General features: G+C 46.8%; 1 protein-coding gene across 1 annotated transcript in view; it reads right to left on the reverse strand.

The window, feature by feature from the left end:
* Positions 1 to 1,481: 1,481 nt before the first annotated feature.
* GALNT18 (polypeptide N-acetylgalactosaminyltransferase 18) overlaps positions 1,482 to 15,402 on the reverse strand; it is a gene marked incomplete at its 3' end in the record, with an annotated part of 164,060 nt that continues 150,139 nt past the window's right edge. The window contains exons 7-8 of the mRNA XM_089662896.1: positions 13,360 to 13,545; positions 1,482 to 1,619 (exon numbers count right to left, since the gene is read on the reverse strand). Coding sequence (XP_089519022.1) covers positions 1,482 to 1,619; positions 13,360 to 13,545 — 324 coding nt within the window. The remainder of the gene's footprint in view (positions 1,620 to 13,359; positions 13,546 to 15,402) is intronic.

Here is a 15,402-nt window from a genome sequence, read left to right on the forward strand (position 1 = left end):
TCGGTTCACTGATCAGTGACACTGGTGACAGGGCAGTGAAGGGGTTAACTGGGGGGGGGGGGCGATCAAGGGGTTAAATGGGATTACTGGTGTACTGGCGGGGCAATCTGGCGCTATCTGGGAGGGGCGCTAACACTATCGGAAGTCGCCAGCGACACTGATACAGTGCTCAGTAAAAATTGGTTCACTGATCAGTGACACTGGTGACAGGGCAGTGAAGGGGTTAACGGGGGGGGGCGATCAAGGGTTTAAACGGATTACTGGTGTACTGGCGGGCAAACTGGCGCTATCTGGGAGGGGCGCTAACACTATTGGAAGTCGTCAGCGACACTGATACAGTGATCGGTAAAAATCGGTTCACTGATCAGTGACACTGGTGACAGGGCAGTGAAGGGGTTAACCGGGGGGGGGGGCGGACAAGAGGTTAAACGGGATTACTGGTGTACTGGCGGGCAAACTGGCGCTATCTGGGAGGGGCGCTAACACTATCGAAAGTCGCCAGCGACACTGATACAGTGATCGGTAAAAATTGGTTCACTGATCAGTGACACTGGTGAAAGGGCAGTGAAGGGGTTAACTGGGGGGGGGGCGATCAAGGGGTTAAACGGGATTACTGGTGTACTGGCAGGCAAACTGGCGCTATCTCGGAGGGGCGCTAACTCTATCGGAAGTCGCCAGCGACACTGATCAGTAAAAATCGCTTCACTGATCAGTGACACTGGTGACAGGGCAGTGAAGGGGTTAACGGGGGGGGCAATCAGGGGGTTAAATGTGACCTAGGTGTGTTCTAACTGTAGTGTAGTGCTTGTGTACTCACTTTTACTGTGTCTTCTTCTCTGTCTGGAACGGAATGTGTCCAGGCAGAGAAGAATGACATCATATCCTGCCCTGTGTAAATGTCAACACAGGACAGGATAGGACAGGGACCGATCATGTGATTTCAGCCAGAAATCACTGGCTGAAATCTAATGATTGATCCCTCCAGGATCAAATCGTGTCACCCGCGGGTCAGCGGGAGCGCGCGCCCCCTACCCGCGAAAGTGACGGGAGCACGGAGCCCGTTTTAAAACGTGCTTTTGCGCTCCACTGCCACCCTTCACACGTATATATACAGTGGCAGGGCGGCAAGCGGTTAAGTCCAAAGGTTCACATACTTTTTCCTCCCTGCACTGTGAATGTTTACATGTTATGTGCAATTAAACCATGGCAACATCTAATGTTTGTGTAGTATTATGTTCAGCAGACTGTGTTCTTCTATTGTTGTGACTTAGATGAGGTTCAGAGCACATTTTATGCCCAATTCATGCAAAACTCCACGTAATCCCAAGGGGTTCACATACTTTTTCTTGCAACTGTATATCACATAGTCGATTTAAAAAACAAATATAAAAAAAAAAAAGTATGCACATTTTGTTCTGACTGTCAACACGCAGCGCCGCAGATTGACGTGCATCTTTAGCAGAGGAGATGGGGACACTCACCACCCCGTAGGCAATGTTGTCCGTGTACGTTCTCATCTCAGGATACACCGTGACAAGATACCACCGGAAGGTCTTACACTGCAGCCTCCTCCTCAGGGCTTTCCTATCGGAAATGTCACCGATGTCAATCCCTGGATCCTGCAGAAAGAAAAGAAGACTCAGTCACTCGCGATTCCAGTGCCCAGCATGGATGGGAGCATGGAGGATCTATCTCCATCCAAAGGGTGGTCATGTTGCTGCATTCTAGGAACGTTTTACAACAAATGATGGTGTTTCTGAGCCGGTCACGGCCATCAGCGTTACCTATAACTCTGCCTCCTCCTCTCCACTCTCTCTTTCTGTAGGGGTGTCTCAAGGTTCTGCCCTTGGACCCCTACTCTTCTCCATCTACACCTCGTCCCTTGGTCACTTGATAAACTCCCATGGCTTTAAGTACCATCTCTATGCTGATGACATACAAATCTATCTTTCTACCCCTCACCTCACCCCTTCAGTCTCCTCTCGCATTACTAACCTACTAAGCGACATATCGGCATGGATGTCACTCCACTTCCTCAAACTCAATCTTTCCAAAACTGAGCTCTTAGTATTCCCTCCAGCCTGTGCCCCCTCCCCTGACTTCTCCATCAAGATCAATAACACAGCCATCAGTCCCTCCCCTCATGCCAGGGTACTAGGTGTAATCCTGGACTCCCATCTGTCCTTTCAGCCCCAAATCCAATCATTGTCCAAATCTTGTAGACTTCACCTCCGCAACATCTCCAACCTCCGCAACATCTCCAAGATACGCCCATTCCTAACCTCTGAAACTACTATTAAACGTATTCCCTCCTTTGTTATCTCTCGCCTTAACTACTGTAACTCCCTCCTCATTGGCCGACCTCATCGCAGGCTATCCCCTCTTCAGTCTATCATGAATGCTGCTGCCAGACTCATCCACCTTACTTACCGTTCTATATCTGCCACCCGTCTCTCCCAATTTCTCCACTGGCCTCCATTCAGTGTCCTCCACCCCTCTCTGCCAAGCCCTCCACTGGCCTCCATTCAGTGTCCTCCACCCCTCTCTGCCAAGCCCTCCACTGGCCTCCATTCAGTGTCCTCCATCCCTCTCTGCTAATCCCTCCACTGGCCTCCATTCAGTGTCCTTCACCCCTCTCTGCCAATCCCTCCACTGGCCTCCATTCAGTGTCCTCCACCGCTCTCTGCCAATCCCTCCACTGACCTCCATTCAGTGTCCTCCACCCCGCTCTGCTAATCCCACCACTGGCTTCCCATTGCCCAACGGATAAAATTCAAAACATTAGCAATAACATATAAAACCATTTATAACTCCGGCCCAAATTACATCACCGATTTTTTCTCCAAATATCACCCAAACCATACTCTCCGCTCCTCGCACGACCTCTCTAACTCCCTTGTCTCCTCCTCTCCTGCTCGTCTCCAGGACTTCTCCAGAGTTTCCCCCATCCTCTGGAATTCTCGACCCCAATTTATCAGACTATCGCCTACTCTGCTCACTTTTAGACGATCTCTGAAAACCTCTCTCTTCAGGGAAGCCTATCCTGTCCTCAGCTAATAATGGAATCTTCTACTCCTCCTACCAGTCCATCCCCCACAGTTACTAACTTTTGTACCACTAGACCCTCCCTCCTAGATTGTAAGCTCCCAGGATCAGGGCCCTCAAATCCCTCTTGTATTGAACTGTATTGTTGCTGTATTGTCTCCCATTATATTGTAAAGTGCTGAGCAAACTGTTGGTGCCATAAATCCTGTATAATAATAAAAATAATAATTGAGGACCACCATACTCCCTGGTATCAGAACGAACAAATGAGAATGAAAGTGTTTGTTCTGAGGAACCTTTTTATTAGGCGCAATGCACAAAGCTGTTGGCCCCTATCACCGAATGTGGTAACCACGCATAAAAGGTACGCTACACATTACCCGGCATAAAGGGGCAACACTTTAATTTTGAATCGTACCTTAATACACATGGACCTTTTTCTTGAAGTCCCCAGAACTGTTCTAAAACTGCCCTGAAACTGCAGCGCCGCTCCAGACAGGCTCCTCTCACTTGTCTACAGAAAAAGTTGGGTCAAAAGAAGCCCGTCTTCACCCACCATTCAAGTGGATAGGTGAATTAAAGCCACACTCTAATCTCTTCCAAGGACTTGTATTCAATCGTTAATGTAGCTGCAACCATGACATCTCCATCCAAAAACCACCACCTCCTTTACGCGTTTCATCATCAAAAGCTTGAACACAAGCCATTTGTGGTGAAACGCAACCACTGGCCAACCGCCTAATTGGAAATTTAGGTCATGACTTTAGAGTTTAATACCGGGGTTATGGGTGCAGCTAGATGCCATATCCCCGGTAATTATGGGCAACACAGTGGCTAAATAGTTAGCACTTCCGCCTGGCAGTACTAGGGTTGTTGGTTCAAATCCCAACCACAGCACCACCTGCCTGGAGTCTGCATGTTCTCCCTGTGCCTGCGTGGGTTTCCTCCAGGAACTCCGGTTTCCTCCCACGCTCCAAAGACATGCTGGTAGGTTAACTGGATCCTGTCTACATTGGCCCTAGTATGTGTATGTATGAATGTAAGTTAGGGCCCTTCAGGGGCGGACTGACAACCCATGGGGCCCCCAGGCAATAAGGGATCATGGGGCCCCTGTGTCCTTGCCCAAACTCAAAAAAGCCTATGAAAAAGATACCAGGGGCATCTCATGGGGCCCCCTACTGGCCCGGGCCCTCGGGCAGTGCTGAGTTTTCAAATGGGCAGTCCGCCCCTGCATGTAGGAGGGACTCTGGTGGGGACCCTGATGTAAGAGTAGACTCTGATTGATGGGAAGCCTGATGTAAGGGGGGAATCTGATGGGAACCATGATGTAAGGGGGGACTCTGATTAAAGGGGACCCTAATGTAAAGGGGACTCTGATGGGCACCCTGTTGGGTTCCCTGATGTAAGGGGAGACTCTGATGGGGACCCTGGTGTAGAGGGGTCCCTTTAACCCCTTGCCCTCCAGAGGATTCCCCCGCTTCCTGATTGGGCCATTTTTTGCGATACAGTGCTGAATTACTTTAACTGACAATTGCACGGTCATGCAACACTGCACCGAAATTAAATTTACGTCCTTTTTTCCCACAAATAGAGCTTTCTTTTGATCGCCTGTGCATTTTGTATTTTTTGCGCTATAAACAAAAAAAGACCGACATTTTTGAGAAAAAAATCCTATATTTTTTACTTTTTACTATTAACCTCTTTGCGCCGGCCGTACGCAAATGTGTGACCTCCCAGCATCTGGGCCTTGACCAGGGGCGGACTGACAACTCATGGGGCTCCCTGGCAATAGAGGATAATGGGGCCCCTGTGTCCTTGCCCAAACTCAAAAAAGCCTATGAAAAAGGTACAAGGGGCATCTCATGGGGCCCCCTACTGACCCGGGCCCTCGGGCAGTGCTCGAGTTTCCAAATGGTCAGTCCGCCCCTGGGGCCCTTAGATTGTACACCCCTTGAGGGTCAGGGACTGATGTGAATGTACAATATATATGTAAAGCTCTGCGCAGGGGCGGACTGACAACTCATGGGGCCCACGGGCAATAGGAGATCATGGGGCCGCCGTGTCCTTGCCCAAACTCAAAAAAGCCTATGAAAAAGGTACCAGGGGCATCTCATGGGGCCCCCTACTGACCCCGGGCCGTCGGGCAGTGCCTGAGTTTCCAAATGGTCAGTCTGCTCCTGGCGCTGCGTAAATTGATGGTACTATATAAGTACCTGGAATAAATAATAACATTTTCTGCAGCCACTGCTCTTTCTGCTAGAAGTGATCCAAGCAGCTGATTAGCCGCTGGATCACTTTTAGAAGCGGTAGGAGTGATCACCCCCCCTCCCACCACTTTTCAGTAGTTGTCCGGCTTACCTGGCTCATTGAGATGCCGGTGGTGGTTGCGGCTGGCTATAGAGATGAACAGAGGAAAGATGACCTCAGCTCATCTTTATGGCCTAGGAGGCCGGGAGCGACGTCATAACGTCACTTCTTTTTCACGGCTGAGGTAAGCGAGGCCTTTTCTTTTTTTAAAGCATTTGATGAATATTTTTTTTGATCTGATGCTTTCCATTGTAGAGGAGAGATGTGGCGGTCTTACTGACCCCAGATCTCTCCATATAGAGGACCTGTCATGCTTTGTTATTACAAGGGATGTTTACATTTCTTGTAACAGCAGTAAAAGTACTTAAAAAAAAAATTAAAGGGACAGTGTAAGAATAAAAAATTGTAATAGAATAATTAATAAAAAAAAAAAAAATTTAAAGCGACCTCATCCCCTTTTCCTCACGCGCAGTGGTGAACACATACTTAGCTCAGGCCCACATATGTAAACGGCGTGAGGTATCACTGCAAATGTTCTAGCAAGAGCAATATTTCTAGCACCGGACCTCCTCTGTAACAATGAACTGGTAACCTGTAGACATTTTTAAATGTCTGGAAATGTTTAAGCACCATATTTTGGCGCCATTCCACAAGAGTGCGCAATTGTAAAGCATGGCATGTTTTATTAACTCATTAAATTGCTTTTTTTTTTTAAATTGGGTTTGAAAAACCGCTGCCCCAATACCGTGGGACATAAACAAATTGCAATGACCGCCATTTTATTCTCTAGGACCTCTACTAAAAAATATAGTTAATGTTTGGGGGTTGTAAGTAATTTTCTAGCAAAAAAATACTGATTTTAACTCAAAGTGTCACAATAGGCCTGGTCCTTAGGTGGCGGTTTTTAGGTGGAGACATCATTGTCCCAGCTACACTGTTAACAATTTGAATAAATTTAGTTGGAGGAGCAGAGATTGAAGTGTGGCTTTTTATTCATCTATCCCTTTGTACCGCAACTGTGTTGTTCACTATTGTAATAGTGCATTAGTGTACCATTAGGTGTAAATGGCGCTGCAACTTACTGTGGAGGGAGCTGAAAGTTCGAGTTGCCAAACATCAGCCACCAAACCTTAATGACTTGCAGAGGATCTGCCAAGAGGAGTGGGCCAAAATCCCTCCTGAGAAAGCACATGTCCAGGCCCATCTGAAACAGGGGCGGACTGTCCATTTGGAAACTTGGGCACTGCCTAAAGGCCCGGGGTCAGTAGGAGACCCCATGAGGTGCCCCTGGTACCTTTTTCATAGGCTTGAGTTTGAGCAAGGACACAGGGGCCCCATGATCCCGTATTGTCCGGGGGCCCATGAGTTGTCAGTCTGCCCCTGATCTGAAGTTTTCAACTGAACATCTGAATGATGCAGAGGAGGACTGGTTGAAAGTGCTGTGGTCAGATGGGACCAAAATCAAGCTCTTTGGCATCAACTCAACTTGGCATCAACTCAACTCGCCGTGTTTGGAGGAGGAGGAATGCTGCCTATGACCCCAAGAACACCATCCCAACTGTCAAACATGGTGGTGGAAACATTCTGCTTTGAGGGTGTTTTTCTTCTAAGGGGACACAACAACTGCACCGCATCAAAGGGACGATGGACGGGGCAATGTACCATCAAATCTTGGGTGAGAACCTTCTTCCCTCAGCCAGGGCATTGAAAATGGGTCATGGATGGGTGTTCCAGCATGACAATGACCCAAAACTCACAGCCAAGGCAACAAAGGAGTGGCTCAAGAAGAAGCACATTAAGGTCCTGGAGTGGCCTAGCCAGTTTCCAGACCTTCATCCGATTGAAAATCTGTGGAGGGAGCTGAAAGTTCGAGTTGCCAAACGTCAGCCACAAAACCTTAAAGACTTGCAGAGGATCTGCCAAGAGGAGTGGGCCAAAATCCCTCCTCAGAAAGCACATGTCCAGGCCCATCTGAAGTTTGCCACTGAACATCTGAATGATGCAGAGGAGGACTGGTGAAAAGTGTTGTGGTCAGATGAGACCAAAATCGAGCTCTTTGGCATCAACTCAACTCGCCGTGTTTGGAGGAGGAGGAATGCTGCCTATGACCCCAAGAACACCATCCCAACTGTGAAACATGGTGGTGGAAACATTCTGCTTTGGGGGTGTTTTTCTTCTAAGGGGACACAAAAACTGCACCACATTAAAGGGACGATGGACGGGGCAATGTACCCTCAAATCTTGGGTGAGAACCTTCTTCCCTCAGCCAGGGCATTGAAAATGGGTTGTGGATGGGTGTTCCAGCATGACAATGACCCAAAACACACGGCCGAGACAACAAAGGAGTGGCTCAAGAAGAAGCACATTAAGGTCCTGGAGTGGCCTAGCCAGTTTCCAGACCTTCATCCGATTGAAAATCTGTGGAGGGAACTGAAAGTTCGAGTTGCCAAACGTCAGCCACCAAACCTTAATGACTTGGAGAGGATCTGCCAAGAGGAGTGGGCCAAAATCCCTCCTGAGATGTGTGCAAACCTGGTGGCCAACTCCAGGAAATGTCTGACCTCTGTGATTGCCAACAAGGGATTTGCCACCAAGTACTAAGTCATGTTTTGTGAAGGGGATCAAATACTTATTTCCCTCATGAACATGCAGATCAGTCATCATTTATTAGACACGCATTTCTTTTGAATTTTTTGTTGCTATTCTGTCTCTCAGTGTTACAAGACACTGAACATTCAATTTTTAGACCAATTTTTTCTTTGTGAGGAGCAAACATTAAAAATCAGCCGGGGATCAAATACGCATTTTCTTCACTGTACTACTTTTTTTTTCCAGAAGGTAGAGTTTTGAAACCAGGTTTTTTAAGATAGTTCGAATCTTTCTTATTTACCATAAAAAGAAAAATAATTTAGGGGAATGTATTCCTGATCATAATAAACAAAAATAAAAGAAAAAAACAAAGAAAAACAAAAAAAATTCTAAACAAAAAGGAAAAGAAAAAAAAATAAATAAACAAAAAGGAAATATGTACAAAACTATTACACGTATCCTTTAAATTGATCCTCCAGTCTACCAGTGGAAGAAAACCCAGTTCACTACAGGTGAACTTTTTTTTTTTTTTAATAAAGATTGGTTGCTGTTCAATTCCTGTTAACTGCTAATTAACATTAATTAGCCCATAATTCACCCCTCCTCCCTCTTCTTGCCTTAGCTAGTTTTATTTCATCAATGTATTTTCCTGTTTCCTGCTAAAACGCTGTTTCATTATTAACATTTGATTGCAGTGATTTGGTGTCGTGTTTAAAAACACATTATAAAAAACAAATTATAAAAAACAAATGTTCCTTCATAAATAACTTCATCGTGTATTGAACCGACACCCCCTCCTCCCCCTCAATCCCACAAAATATACATTTAACTGGTATCATAAATGATGACAAAGGCACTGCCAGATCAATAGGTTCATAGCTAAAAGGCAAAAACCTGGACTGATGAATTACATTTTCAATCCTGCGGTGATTAAAAGTAAATGAACAAATTGTAACAGTTTAGAGTAAGTTTTAATTGTATTTAGTTAAACCGTTTTATTTGTTTTCTGATATCACAGAACATTGCGGGGCTCCCGAGAGACAGATCAGCAGAAGCAGTTTGCCTTCAGACTGTCTGTAATGAATACAATGTAAGGGGAGGAAGGGGCCTGAGACACAGTCAGCTATTGAGCTCTGGGGAAAGAAAAAAAAAAAAAGTACTGAACATAATAAAGCGAATATATACAAAACACGTTACATTCATAGCTAAGAAGTAAAAAGCTGGACCGCGCACCCGTGACAGAAGCCCACATATGGAATGCCAGCATAAGTGCATTTTGTGTTAAACCGGGGGTCTCCAAACTTTTCAGTATTCTATATTTTACAAAGTAATCATGGGCCCCCCTAAAAAAAAACATCAGGATCCCCCTAACATCTGGGTCCCTATCAGAGTCCCTCTTTACATCAGCATCCACATCAGCGTACTCCCTTAAATCAGAATCATTCCATACATCAGGGTCCTCCATCAGAGTCCCCCCTTAGATTAGGGTCCCCATTAGAGCCTCCCTTTAGATCAGGGTCCCATCAGAGCCTCCCTTTAGCTCAGGGTGCCCATCAGAGACCCCCTTAGATCAGGGTGCCCATCAGAGCCCCCCTATAAATCAGGGTGTCCATCAGAGCCCCCCTTAGATCAGGGTGTCCATCAGAGCCCCCCTTAGATCAGGGTGTCCATCAGAGCCCCCCTTAGATCAGGGTGTCCATCAGAGCCCCCCTTAGATCAGGGTGCCCATCAGAGCCCCCCTTAGATCAGGGTGCCCATCAGAGCCCCCCTTAGATCAGGGTGCCCATCAGAGCCCCCCTTAGAGCAGGGTGTCCATCAAAGCCCCCCTTAGATCAGGGTCCCCATCAGAGTCTCCCCTTATATTAGAGTCCCTCCTATATAAGGTTCCAATCTGCGCCCCTCCCCATACATCAGGGTCCCCATTAGAGTCCCCCCATAAATCAGGGTCCCCATCAGAGTCCCCCCCCATAAATCAGGGTTCCCATCAGAGCCCCCCCTTAGACCAGGGTGCCCATCAGAGCCCCCCTTATATCAGGGTACCCATCAGAACCCCCTCTTAGATCAGGGTCCCCATCAGAGCCCATCTTAGATCAGGGTGTCCATCAGTGCCCCCCTTAGATCAGGGTGTCCATCAGAGCCCATCTTAGATCAGGGTGTCCATCAGTGCCCCCCTTAGATCAGGGTGTCCATCAGTGCCCCCCTTAGATCAGGGTGTCCATCAGTGCCCCCCTTAGATCAGGGTACCCATCAGAGTCTCCATTACATTAGAGTCCCTCCTATAAAAGGGTTCCTATCTGTGCCCCCCCCCCATACATCAGGGTCCCCATTAGAGTCCACCAAACATCAGAGTCCCCAGGTACATCAGGCGAGACCACAGGCAGACTCTGCTGACCTTACTCCTCAATCTGTGGACGTTGAGGATACGTCACTAACCCTAGCCGAGGTCTGGATAAAATCTTGTAGAGGGCCAGATGTGGCCCATGGGCCGTAGTTTGGGGATCCCTGTCATAATATGATGTTTCTTTCTCGTTCTGCAGCTGACATACAAATAGCAGTTAGTAAAATAAAAACATTGCTTTGTTCAGCTTTATATTGTCACCATTTATATTTCCAGCTTCTTCAGAAATGATCTATTTCAAGCCAAAACAGGAATACTCCGTCCTGTTCCTGCAGTGCTAAAGGCAGAGAGATCTGGAATGGAAGTGACGGTGGGAGACGTCCGCATTAGTCGCCATTTGACGAATGGTTTAGTTAAGCTAAATGTTACTGAGCTGTTTAAAATCGCAGGAATATTTGTCTTATCCCCGGGAAAGATAAATACATTTCCAGGCTTGTCCTATGCTAATGTCCTCATTAAATGCACATTCTTTACGTTGTGCCAACATTTGGAGCGCGAGGAGCAAGTGACGGGAATAGAGGGAGTAGGACGCGCTCTCCCTGCAGGTACCCACCACACCAGATAAGTCCTTGTAGTCGCACAGTCAGGGGGTTGACAGGTTTCGTCAGGTGATTGGAGCTCGCGGCGTCCCCCGACGTTTACCGTATGCATGGATTGAAGTCTACGGAGTTGGTTTATTTTTCTCAATAAATCACCTGCCAGCTGCTGCCGGAGTCATTTTCTGATAAATATTACGCTTTCCAGCTGCTGATCCAGCATTAAGGTAGGTGGGTGTATTGTCACTTATAGCTGAGCTCCGGGCACCCAGCTAAATATAGGGGTGCAGTACTCATGTGAACAGTCCTATCTGCCGAATAATATATGCCCCTTACATTGGGGGTCAGTGGGAAGAATGCCCCTTACATTGGGGGTCAGTGGGAAGAATGCCCCTTACATTGGGGGTCAGTGGGAAGAATGCCCCTTACATTGGGGGTCAGTGGGAAGAATGTCCCTTACATTGGGGGTCAGTGGGAAGAATGCCCCTTACATTGGGGGTCAGTGGGAAGAATGCCCCTTACATTGGGGGTCAGTGGGAAGAATGTCCCTTACATTGGTGGTCAGTGGGAAGAATGTCCCTTACATTGGTGGTCAGTGGGAAGAATGCTCCTTACATTGATGATCAGTGGGAAGAATGTCCCTTACATTGGGGGTCAGTGGCAAGAATGTCCCTTACATTGGGGGTCAGTGGCAAGAATGTCCCTTACATTGGGGGTCAGTGGGAAGAATGTCCCTTACATTGGTGGTCAGTGGGAAGAATGTCCCTTACATTGGAGATCAGTGGAAGAATGTCCCTTACATTGGAGGTCAGTGGGAAGAATGTCCCTTACATTGGAGGTCAGTGGGAAAAATGTCCCTTACATTGGAGATCAGTGGAAGAATGTCCCTTACATTGGAGATCAGTGGAAGAATGTCCCTTACATTGGAGGTCAGTGGGAAGAATGTCCCTTACATTGGAGGTCAGTGGGAAGAATGTCCCTTACATTGGTGGCCAGTGGGAAGAATGCTCCTTACATTGGTGGCCAGTGGGAAGAATGCTCCTTACATTGGTGGCCAGTGGGAAGCCTAGGAAAAAAGTTACCAGGGGCATCGCATGGGGCCACTACTGACCCCGGGCCCTCGGGCAGTGCTGAGTTTTCAAATGGGCAGCCCGCCCCTGCATGTAGGAGGGACTCTGGTGGGGACCCTGATGTAAAGGGAGACTCTGATTGATGGGAACCCTGATGTAAGGAGTGACTCTGATTGATGGGAACCCTGATGTAAGGGGGGAATCTGATGGGAACCATGATGTAAGGGGGGACTCTGATGGGGACCATGATGTAAGGGGAGACTCTGATGGGGACCATGATGTAAGGGGAGACTCTGATGGGGACCATGATGTAAGGGGAGACTCTGATGGGGACCATGATGTACGGGGAGACTCTGATTAAAGGGGACCCTAATGTAAAGGGGACTCTGATGGGCACCCTGTTGGGTTCCTTGATGTAAGGGGAGACTCTAATGGGGACCCTGGTGTAAGGGGGCACCCTGATGGGGACCCTGATGTAAGTCAGAAGCTCTGAAAGGGACCTTGATGTAAAGGGAGACTCTAATGGGGACCATAATGTAAGGGGAGACTCTGATGGGGACCATAATGTAAGAGGTGACTCTGATGGGCATAAGGATCACAGCTGTACCTTATGAGACAAATCCGCATTGCCTGAGTGTAGAAGAAGACCAATGAAGAACAGAAAGATGTTAGAGAGATGTCCTAAATTCGACATCACAGAACAGGCGGGGAGATGTCCTAAAGTTTGCATCGTAGACCAGGTGGAAAAATATCCTAAAGAGGGTGTGGTAGACCAGGGGGAGATGTCCTAAAGAGGGTGTGGTAGACCAGGGGGAGATGTCCTAAAGAGGGTGTGGTAGACCAGGGGGAGATGTCCTAAAGAGGGTGTGGTAGACCAGGGGGAGATGTCCTAAAGAGGGTGTGGTAGACCAGGGGGAGATGTCCTAAAGAGGGTGTGGTAGACCAGGGGCAGATGTCCTAAAGAGGGTGTGGTAGACCAGGGGGAGATGTCCTAAAGTGGATGTCATAGACCAGGAAGGAGATGTTCTAAAGTGGAAGTTGTAGACTTGGTGGAGAGATGTCCAAAAGTGGACCTCGGAGATCAGGCAGACAGGACACCCTAGACCAGAATCTCAGTTGTGTCGGTTCAAAGAAACTAGAAACAGTTGAAAGAAAACTTCATTAAACTAATATTTTTTAAATGATCAGTTCTCTCTAGCCAGCAAGATGAAGTTGTGTAAAGTTAGCTTCATCAAATGTTGCAGACCAGAACGACCACGCCATAAAACCAAGATGCTGAATACATACCCTTGGCTGGAAAGCCCAGTGTACCATACCCTCTGCACTACAGAAGGGAACCTATCATTTAAGCATACTTTTGGCAGTCATCAAAAACACCAGTTGTTGAATGAATGACCATTACAGACCACCGTACCTCTTGGGGAATGTTCCAGGCCATGTAGACGTGACTCTTAAACTCATCCATCCAGACCTCCGCCACTCTCAGGGCATTCCTGCGCACATGGGCCGTCAGATCCTCAGTATATGGCTTGTGGGCTCTTTCTATGTGAGCGATACGGGAGCACGGCAGAACTTCGACACTGCCCCCACACTGCCATACCTAGAATGGAAGGGAACAGTTTGAGTAAAGCGCACAGGATTCACAGAAAATAAATAAATATATATATTTCACTCAGTATTACAGATAAAAATGCTCTTTGAGACTTGGCCTTTCTACCATTATTTTCTAGGGTATTTAAACCATATCACCAGACTTTTGTCCAATGCCCCTTACATTGGTGGTCAGTGGAAAGAATGTTACTTACAATGGAGGCCAGTGGGAAGAATGTCCCTTGCATTGGTGGTCAGTGGGAAGAATGTCCCTTACATTGGTGGTCAGTGGGAAGAATGTCCCTTACATTGGTGGTCAGTGGGAAGAATGTCCCTTACATTGGTGGTCAGTGGGAAGAATGCCCCTTACATTGGTGGTCAGTGGGAAGAAGGTCTTATATGTCCCAAGGCCAAACAAACAGCACAGGTCACAGGTTCTGCAGGCAATCACACTGCAAGCTTACTATTGTTCTCTAATGCTCATTTTTCTCGGCAATTAATACATTTAGTAGCTATGTGGTAACACAGACAGTCCATGGCCATGTTTATTGAATGCAACAACAATAACATTTCTTCTGGACACACGTCAGTGGACTGGCGCTCTCATCCTTTTCTCTTTATCTATTTGTTACTTCAGACACTTTATGCATCAGATTATATCAGAACAAATACCAGTCTGTTTCTAGAAAAGATGATATTCCTGAAATAGTCTTCCCTTGCATCAGATCCCGGCTGCCTGGACACGCGCTGGCACAGAAGGACGTTTAAATAATGGATTGTGTGCAGTCACCTCATCACAGGACGGCCAGGATGGAGTTATTGGAGGATTTAATGACAGTATTGATCCATGCCAGAGATGAAAATCCTATTTAATTCAGTCACCCGTGCCTCTGTCCCTTTGCTTCACATTACAATACAAAGAGAACAAATTATAGCTTGATTACCATCTGTTACGTCAATTATCCTGTACTCTGCTGACAACAAGCAGGAGCTTTTCTGTTATTACAAGGTCCATTGTACACCAGAATAGCCAGGTTTTCTGTGAGCAACAGAAGACGTTCACTGTGCCCGCCAATACGAATAAAAGGAGACTGTTACCCAAATAAAAGAATCAAAAATATACATATAGCACTTTATAACACCCTCATATCCACTGGATAAAAATTGCTTTTCTCAACTTTTTTTTTTTTTTTTTAATATGGAGGAACTTTCAGATTTGTCATTCCTTTTTTTTGTAGAAAAACAAAAACAACAACTTTATCCCCGCTAATAATTACATACACTCCTCATAGTAGAGTAGTGTGAACAGTAAGTGGTTAAGGTAGGAATAATAAAAAAAAAAGTGTTTTTGAAACTCGGCTATTATTCATTTGAACAAACAAAATAATGGTAAGAAAAGAAACCCAGACAGGGAAAAGCTATGAAGGTTAGTGAAGTGGTGGTCAACAGGAGAAGGCCCCCCCTTAAACTGGTATTTCAGTGGTGATCAACTGGAAGAATGCTCCTCACATTGATGGTCAGTGGGAGTATTTCCTCTAACATTGGTGGTCAGTGGGAAGAATGTCCCTTACATTGGTGGTCAGTGGGAAGAATGTCCCTTACATTGGGGATCAGTGGGAAGAATGTCCCTTACATTGGGGATCAGTGGGAAGAATGTCCCTTACGTTGGGGGTCAGTGGGAAGAATGTCCCTTATGTTGGTGGTCAGTGGGAAGAATGTCCCTTACATTGGTGGTCAGTGGGAAGAATGTCCCTTACATTGGTGGTCAGTGGGAAGAATGTCCCTTACATTGGTGGTCAATGGGAAGAATGTCCCTTACGTTGGTGGTCAGTGGGAAGAATGTCCCTTACATTGGGGATCAGTGAAA

This window comes from Staurois parvus, unplaced genomic scaffold (assembly GCF_062004578.1).
Source record: "Staurois parvus isolate SC_StPar_1 unplaced genomic scaffold, SC_StPar_1.0 ptg001584l, whole genome shotgun sequence".
Lineage (NCBI taxonomy): Eukaryota > Metazoa > Chordata > Amphibia > Anura > Ranidae > Staurois > Staurois parvus.